General features: G+C 37.9%; 1 protein-coding gene across 1 annotated transcript; it reads right to left on the bottom strand.

The window, feature by feature from the left end:
• Window positions 1-310: 310 nt before the first annotated feature.
• Window positions 311-8072, bottom strand: LOC115781402 (uncharacterized). The gene is made up of 8 exons (XM_030731043.1): window positions 8051-8072; window positions 7199-7304; window positions 6938-7008; window positions 4810-6844; window positions 4573-4662; window positions 3834-3906; window positions 1392-1490; window positions 311-494 (listed from the first exon to the last, which is right to left on the bottom strand). Exons 2-7 carry the CDS (start codon window positions 7272-7274, stop codon window positions 1481-1483), a joined length of 2355 nt encoding a protein of 784 aa, XP_030586903.1. The 5' UTR covers window positions 7275-7304; window positions 8051-8072; the 3' UTR covers window positions 311-494; window positions 1392-1480.
• Window positions 8073-8595: the final 523 nt, after the last annotated feature.

The following is an 8595-nucleotide window of genomic DNA, read 5'->3' as shown; positions in this document are numbered from 1 at the left end:
AATATCCCATGTGTCCTGATGATATCACTAAAGGACAATTCATCACATTCCCATATTCTATCCAGGATTTTCTTTTCTTTTCATAGTTATGCCCCGATTCCTTACAAAATCTCTTATGTTTTGGATAGAGCGGGCAGCCAGAGCAGGATCTTCAGCCTTCTTGCATTGCTGGCATTCAATCATAGTGGCCAGTTTTCCTTTTTTGATGTGTTCGCCAAAATGTCTCATTTTTATTTTTTATTTTATTTATTTGGGACAATGCACATTAATAAAACAATCAATACTTAGTACAGATTGTAAATGAGCCAGATTATAGCATGTTTGCTAATTTGCATCTGTAGTCCCTAGGCAGAAGGACAAACAACAGAAAACGTCATGAATATACAATAGTAGTAAAAGACAACACATTGACAAACATTAAAACAATATGACTGCGACAACCTCCATGGGAGACCATGGATTCTTTTTTGCTCTTCTAGCACTTTCCAGAGATACTAGAAAAAAGACAAATAAATTATTAATGAAAACCAACTCCATTTTAAACAGTTTTTAAATAAGGAAATTTGTGTTTAGTATATTATTTGTTAAAACAATGGTTCTTGGCTATAAATTATGTACTGATGTAATGCCTATTTATTCCCCTTTTAAAATGTGAATTAATAAAGAACATACATTAGCGGGACAAGCTACAGAAATGAGCATGTGCGTTGCACAGATGAAAATAAATTTCTGCCAATGCTAAACAGCTTATTCTGCCATTGACACTTGCTTGGTAAGTGTGGTTGATTATATGATTGAATTCTGAAGAAAAGGCATTTTCGTAATTTCAAAATAGTATTTGTTTGACAAACAGGCCTCAGCAGCTTTCATAGAACCATCCAAAGCCAAAAGAGGCTTGCTGGTCCCTAGATCCCACTCAGCACCACATTTCTCTATAGGTGCTGTATCAGCAAAAGCCCAAAGTTGAGAACCCTGGTGTACTAAATCTAACTTAATAACCAAATTAGAAAATATATTCCCATTGCTTTGCTTATTACAGTTTTTTGGTGTTTTGCTGTTTTGAAAAAACATTACAGATTAAAATATGTATAAAGAAAGTACTATAAACATTAGTCCTATTACTGATCACTAAATTGCATCTATTTTCTAGCATCTGAATATTGACAGTTTGAAAATGTATCAATTTAATACAAGGTACAGTTTTATATGGTATGTGCATTTAGGCCAGATATATTAGCTAAAATATCAGCTCACAGTATCCTGCAGAAAGAGAATGGTCACCATATTGCCTTTGGGTGGTGTGGATAATTTCTTTTGACCATGCTTCAGTTGTGCTTTTGTGCTTAAGTAATTTGGTGTTTAGTGACTTGTGTATGTGTGGTAGCATTTACCAGAATGTTTATTTGTGTTCTTTTTTCTGCTGGGCTCTTTGTCCTTCTTTAGTTTTGTGTTGGGTTCTTTCTCCTTAGCATCTGTGTGTTTACTTTGTGCTGAAATGAAGAAAGAAAAGATTATAAAACAAAAAATAACAATGGTCTGGATGAGCATTTATTTGTTGTAGGTAGGTTTCTTAAATACTGTGAAGTCCAAGATTCTCCTTTATGGTGTTAAGCAACTAATGGATAAATAATGAATTTATTCTCTTAATGATGAAATCCAGATGTACGGTTTAGACTTGTAGTTCACAGCGACACATGGATGTGTGATATGCCCAGTGCTACTACAGCTTATAACAAAAGATATTGAGCTGACTTATGCACTAAAATAAGACTCAAGCAGTGACTGGAAAGTCAACCAGCTTTTGCAAAACAAGGATGCGATCACAGAGAGAGCTAAGCAAACCAGGCAACTAACAAGGAGACATTCCACCAAATACATACTTTAGTAGATCAGCCCCTTCTTTCAGGTCAGATGGTCACCACAGCAAGTCAACCTCTTCCACCTCCCCTTGTTCTCTACATTTTCTATCCTCACACCAACTATCTGTTAAGTTTCCTCATCCACATCCATCAATCTCTTTGGTCCCCCTCTCTGTCTCCTGCCTAGCAGCTCCATCTCTAACATTCTTTGATCAATATGTCCACTGTCCCTCCGCACATGCCCAAAACAATCTTAGTCTGGCCTCTCTAACTTTTTCTCCTAACTGTCCAACCTGCGTAGTCCCTCTGACATTTTCATTCCAAATCCTATCCATCCTCATTAGTCCCACAAAGAATCTTAACATCTAAGCCTCTGTCATATACAGCTCAGCCTTCTGCTCAGTGCCACTGTCTCTAAATCATACAATATAGCTGGACTCACTCTTCTCTTTTAAACCTTTCCTTTTACTATTGCTGCAACTCTTTGGTCACACACCACTCCTGAAAATTTTCTCCATTCATTCCATCCTGCCTGTACTCTCTTCCTCACCTCTTTTTCATGACTCTTCATTTCTCTGGATAGTTGATCTACTTAAATTCCTCCACTTTTGCAACCTCTGCTCCTTGTAACCGGACTGTTCTACCACCGTCCTCATTCACACTCGTATTCTGTCTCACAACTGACTTTCATTCCTCTTCTTTCCAGTGCAAGCTTTTATCTCTCGAAGTTCTCTTTTACCTGTTCCCTGCTCTCACTGCAAATCATGATACTGTATGCAAACATCATATTACATGGAGATTCCTGTCTGACCTCAACTGTTAGTCTGTCCATCAGCAGGACAAATAAGGGGCTGAGAGTTGATCCTTGATGCAGTCCCACCTTCAACTTGAAACTGTCAGATCTCAAAACTACATGCTTGTTGGGAGGTTGCATCGCTACTCCTTGTTAATGAGGGGATGCCTCACAGATAGAGCCTTCTGTCTGCTGTTGGGGCAGTTTTCTTCCTCGGTGGCCCCTCTGACCTGTGGGGTTCCCCCGGGGTCAGTTCTTGGTGCTCTACAGTTCTCCATTTACATGCTACCCTGGGGTCGACATTTAGGAAGTATAATATTCCTTTTCACTGCTTTGCTGACGATGTGCAGGTTTACATGCCATTAAAGGCACCTTCCAAGAAATCTATTTATGCTGTGTTTAATTGCATGAGGGATATTAAGACAAAGATGGACTTAAAGTTCTTAAGATTAAATTAAAACAAAACAGATTAACCTGTTTGGTCACCCTGACTTGGTCCAGGTTCTTACCATTTCTCTTGGCCTACTAGCACCTTATATACCATCACAGGTAAGGAATCTTGGTGTTATTGATGGGGTGTTCAAATTAGACAAGCAGATTAGCTCTGTGGTCAAGGCTAGCTTCTTTCAGCTTCGGCTTCTAGCCAGAGTCAAACCTTATCTTAGAAGGGGCAATTTAGAAAAAGTCATTCATGCCTTTATTACATTGTGCTTAGATTAATGTAACTCCCTGTACTTAAGCATTGGCCAGTCTGAACTCAACTGTCTGCAGTTGAAAGCTAAGAACATTATTTGCTTAAGTTGATTCATCATTGTGAATGGTATGATAGGAAGTGCTTTTATTTTTATATTAGGAAGTGCAAGCCTAGACGCTGTAGTTGCTGTTGTGCACACTGAAAAGCAGCAGCCATGCCTATATGTTAATTGTTGCACTGTAATGTATTCAATGAGTAAATTGTTAGATTGAAAAGACTGTCCTGGTCATCAGTTATAGCTACTACTTCTGTATTCTACATTCAGATCACTTGAAATTTAGCTTACATATCACCCATTTATTTGAACTGTTGCTGTGACAACAAAATTGAAATGAGTGAAGAAGGTCTGAATCCACTGTGCATTATTTCATAGCCTAAAAGCAATCAAAAATGGTGACATGTTAGTATACTGAGGATATGGGCTAACCTTGTGATAATGGTGATAATGGATAATGGAGGTTCCTCGACAGGTTGCCTAGCCATCAATGGTCCTGCAGAACCTGTAATAAAATATAATATATTTCATTGCATACATAGAAAGATGAGTAAAAGTATTACAGTGAAATTTTGGTTAACTTGCTATGTGGAAAGGTAATGTTTACTCTCATAATAATAATAATAATAATAATAATAATAATAATATCTTATGGTTATTTGCCTTTTCCCCTGAAATTTGAAGTCCTTGGGACTGAATTTCATTTGGCACATGAAGTCAAGTTTGGACAAAAGCACACTTTTACAGAATAAACCAGGAAATGTTCAAAAATCTAATTGACATACTACACCCTTTGCCATCTTTTTATGCGACTTCAGAGAGACCCATCTGTAGAACACAAACCAACTGTGGAAGTCTCTTTGCATGAGTGCTCAATTGCTATCTGGGACCTAAGTCATTCAGGCCCTTGCTGTTTTCTAGTATTTCAGATACAAATTAATGTCCCCTCAATATATGTCTGAAATACTAGAAAACAGCAAGAAATTTTAGTTATTGACTTGACAGTGAAATTAAAATTGGTTACGAATACAACATAGCATGTAGCTAAACTGTTAAAAGTCTAACCATCTGGTGACAATAAATACACGCTAGGTTCCTCAACAGATTCCTTATATATATATATATATATATATATATATATATATATATATATATATCACACAGTACTTACCGGTCTGTGGATGTGTGAGATTTGCTTCATCTACCTCACTCTCAGCATCGACCTCACTCTCAGCATCTGAATCGGTCAACTGTAGGTTGTCTAGTTAAAATAAATTATATTGCCTTAATGAACCATGAGGTTAAAGTGTTATAAGTTGCCTATGCACAATGTGTGTTCCATTTTGCTACCATATATTTGCTAGAAACATGTCTAATTTTTAATGTAAACAACTTTAAATGGCATTACCTTCGATTTCATTCTCGTCAAGTGTTTTGCCTTGAAGGCTTCTGAGAGATCCTTTCTCCATGGCAAGCAGCAGTTTGGATATCTTGGCCAGCTGGGTAGTAGCCTCAGGAAGTCTGTAATATTCACGATGAACGCGAATATCGTGGCCAAGGAAGTTAGCAACTTGGTCCAACTCGTGATTCTTGAGGTTCAAGATCTGAGACAAAGTTGCAACATGTTTGCGTAATTGCATTGACCTGAGGAGCTCAGGGTTTTCAGCCCCACATTCACTGGCATAAAACCTCAAACAGTCCTGTCCTCTGTAGGGAGTCAGACAATGAGGTCTGGCAAACAGGAACAGGTTTTCTGCCAGAACACCACAGTCTTTTCTTTTTTCTATTAGGCATGTTATGGCATTCACCATGTCTGGCGAGAGTAACACTGCAACCTTCCGGCCTCTTTTACCCCTTAATTCAACACGACTGAAGTGTTGACAAAGGCGAAGTTCAAATTCTGTCAGTCCAAATGCGACGTCCTTATGCAGGGGACTTGTGTCTCTTTCCAGAAAGCCATTCATTGTCATCTTTGAAATTTCTCCCCCTCTTCTTCTGTTAAAAAGTATTATATTTGCCATGGTGGCTTTACACAGTTCACTATATGATTTTGGTGAACTATTGTCTTCCAAGTCCTTCAATGCTTGTTCTGTAGTCTTCTCCAGATGTCTGTGAAGACGCTGAACATCTTCGGTGAAAGGAAGAGTGGAGGGCTTGTTAAACTGCTGCTCATTCAACGTAGTTAAAGCGGTGTGAGAGATGAGTTCAGACCACTTTGTAGCATAGAGAGTTTTGAAACTCTGGGTTGACTTTATCAGCGTACTGTCTTGTGCCATGAGTGCTCTGCAATGTAAAATATCACTGACTTTCTGTAGTGAGTGACCTAACTTTAGAGCAAGGCTTGGAGTACGGTAGCAGTGCTTTTCTTCATCATACCCGGATACTTTCTTGACCGCTTTGATAACCACATCAAAATTTTCAGGTCTCACAGCATCCTCAAGACTATGTATTGAGAATTCCTTGCGAAGCGTGAGCAGGAGTCTTCCAGATTCTCTGAGTCTCTGGCGAATGTAGTCATATTTGGTGGGATCCTGTCCATATTTGTTAAAGAATGATTGGGCCAGCTGAAGAATAGAGAAGTCACTTCGCACAGTAGAAGTTATTTCATCATCTTTCATAACAGCTAACACGCTCCAAACACCTGGTGATATCTGCTGACACAAAGCTGACTCATTCATAGAGGCCAAAGACAAAACTTTTTTTCTTCCAATCTCTGAAGTGGCTTCTACTGCTTTTGAAGAACATTTTCGAACATGTCGCCAAAGATCTCGTCGCAGATATAATGCCTGGCAGTACATGCAGTGAATGTAATCTTTTGCATTGTACTTTTTCTTTGATGTGCGTCTTAGTTTTAGTGATCCAACTCCACTCGCCAAGACCTCTGAGTTATGCTTGTGGTTTCCCTTGTTGCGAAGCTTTATAAGCATTTTCATACGTTGTTTGGACCTCTTGGGAAGACTTAAAACTTGAGCAACATCTGCATGTGTTTTCTCGTGAGTTTTTAAGTGACGTGTAAACTTTGTCTGTAGTTTCCCACAAATGTAGCAGTAAGTTTTATTTCTGAGCAAGGATGACGTGTTTGAGACTTTTTCAGCCATAGCATCAGCACCATCATCAACAAATATGTCTTCGGCATCAGCGTTTCCTATATTGCCAGTAACTCTTGATACTTCAAGCTGACTTGTGCTGATCATATCTTCAGTTGATGATTCTGCAGCTTCAGAAACGGGCTCTCTGTTTTCCTCTACAAAACTTTCTTGGTGGTGTCTTTTGTTTTTGGAAGAAGACTTGCTGGTGGAGACCTCACAATTCTGTACTTGTTTGTAACTGATTTTTAAAGGCTCTGATCTGTCATCGCACGAGCTGTTTGAATCATCTATGGAATCAGGAACATACTCCTCTTCTGATGATACCACCTCACTTGAACTTGGTTCTGTACAGACCTGATAATGATTAAAAACCATCGTATATACATATATTATATTTTGCATACTTGGAAAGCATTGCACCGAGAATAATTCTACTAAAAAGCTTACCACTTGCAGAAGTTCAGTGATGTCCACCTTGTGTTTAACATAACACTTTTTGTGCCAGGACTGGTTGCAAACTAGAAAGAGAAAATTAAGAATTAATAAAAGAAGGTAGCATGGAAAGTACTTAAAAAGTCAGTGCAGCAGCAAATGGCTCATTTTAAACATATAGCACAGCTACACATGGAACAGGTTTTTAAAAGTGTTCCTGTGGCATCACATTCAAAAGATACAGATGAAGCCCCCCTTCCATTTTCAAAAAATTACCTTTACATCTCACACCACTCCATTTCAGAGGTGCAAAAGGTCCTCCACATGAAACACATTTTTCTAAACTTGACATTTTGTCAGGGACAAGATCATGATCACAGTCCTGTTGACCAAAAAAAAGTGTAATCATAAGATAAGAATCTTAACGGACACTTGTGAAGTGTAGAATATCAAAACCAATGAATCGTTTGTACTCTGTTTCTATAAAAACATGAATTAAGGATGAAAGTGACATGATTTGTATGTGTTATCCCTGTTGTGAATGAAATTGTTTAGAAATTAGAAACTTCAAACCTTAAATCTACATTAATAACTTGTTGCCATGTAAAATTCAGAGGAAAAATTACACACCTGGAATAACAGAAAAAAGATCCCCTCTCAACCTAGCTTGTTCTTCAGCAGAACAAACCTAACTAATCAACTAAAATAGAACAAAAACATACATTCACTGTGGATTTACTCTACCAGTTAAAAGTTTGGAGCCAACTTCTCATTCTCATTAAAATGAGAAGGTGTGTCAAAACTTTTGACTGGTATTGTACATAAATATATTGTATAAAAGCATGCATGGAGCATGACCCTTAAGAATATGGTCATGCTCCATATTCTTGATGGTGAGCAGATATCTCACATGAAAAAAAACAAAAAAACAACCCCACCCCACCCCAAAAAATAATTTGAATATACATGCTTCAGAAGACTGAACTGGATTTATAATCTTCATAATGTATTAACTTGTGAAATTAAAGATTACAAAAACCAACTGAATCTATACACAACTGAATATAATTTATATGAGTGAAAATTTAAAAAAGTAAAAGTTAAGAAGTCGTTAGAGAGGAAAATTACCTCTGGTGAGTTGCCCGAAAATGATCTGCAGGCATCCACATCAGAAGCCTGACACAGCAACACTTTGGAGAGCTAAAATGAAGGGATGAACACTGAATGAGTCTAGGCTTCTAAATTAAAAAAAAAGAAATAATGTCCACCTAATGTATGAACCTATCAAGCTGAGTATTACACAGGACCTGTGTGTCTGCGCACTTCTAAATGTAACTTTCGTTCTTTTGTACTTGTATTTTCAAAAATCAGTCCTCCAAATTCCTGCATCTTACATTTTGAGGATTACATAGGACCTGTGTATCTGAATAGTACTGAATATCACTCTCATGAGTTTGTTTTATAAAGTAAATAACTCATTGAAGATGTAAATTACCTCTGGTGAGTTGTCTGGAAAAGATCTGCATGCGTCCACATCAGCAGCCTGACACGGCATCTCTTTGGAGACCTGAAATGTAAAGAACAATCACTGAATGTGAGTTTGTTCATAATGTTCAAAACCGAGTCCTCCTTATTCCTGCACCTGACATGTTGAGTATTACACAGGACCTGTG

Source organism: Archocentrus centrarchus, chromosome 6, assembly GCF_007364275.1.
Source record: "Archocentrus centrarchus isolate MPI-CPG fArcCen1 chromosome 6, fArcCen1, whole genome shotgun sequence".
In the NCBI taxonomy this organism is placed as follows: Eukaryota; Metazoa; Chordata; class Actinopteri; order Cichliformes; family Cichlidae; genus Archocentrus; species Archocentrus centrarchus.
Note: the sequence above shows the minus strand (reverse complement) of the source record. Positions and strands in the feature narration are given on the sequence as shown.

What these genes read in the sequence shown, in the direction of transcription:
- LOC115781402 (XM_030731043.1), bottom strand. Translation starts at nt 7,274, where the DNA reads ATGTCAAGTTTAGAAAAATGTGTTTCATGTGGAGGACCTTTTGCACCT. An exon ending in TGACGAGAATGAAATCGAAG is followed by an intron (nt 4,663 to 4,809) that starts GTAATGCCATTT and finishes TATTTTAACTAG; the next exon opens with ACAACCTACAGTTGACCGAT. An exon ending in TCTCACACATCCACAGACCG is followed by an intron (nt 3,907 to 4,572) that starts GTAAGTACTGTG and finishes ATTTTATTACAG; the next exon opens with GTTCTGCAGGACCATTGATG.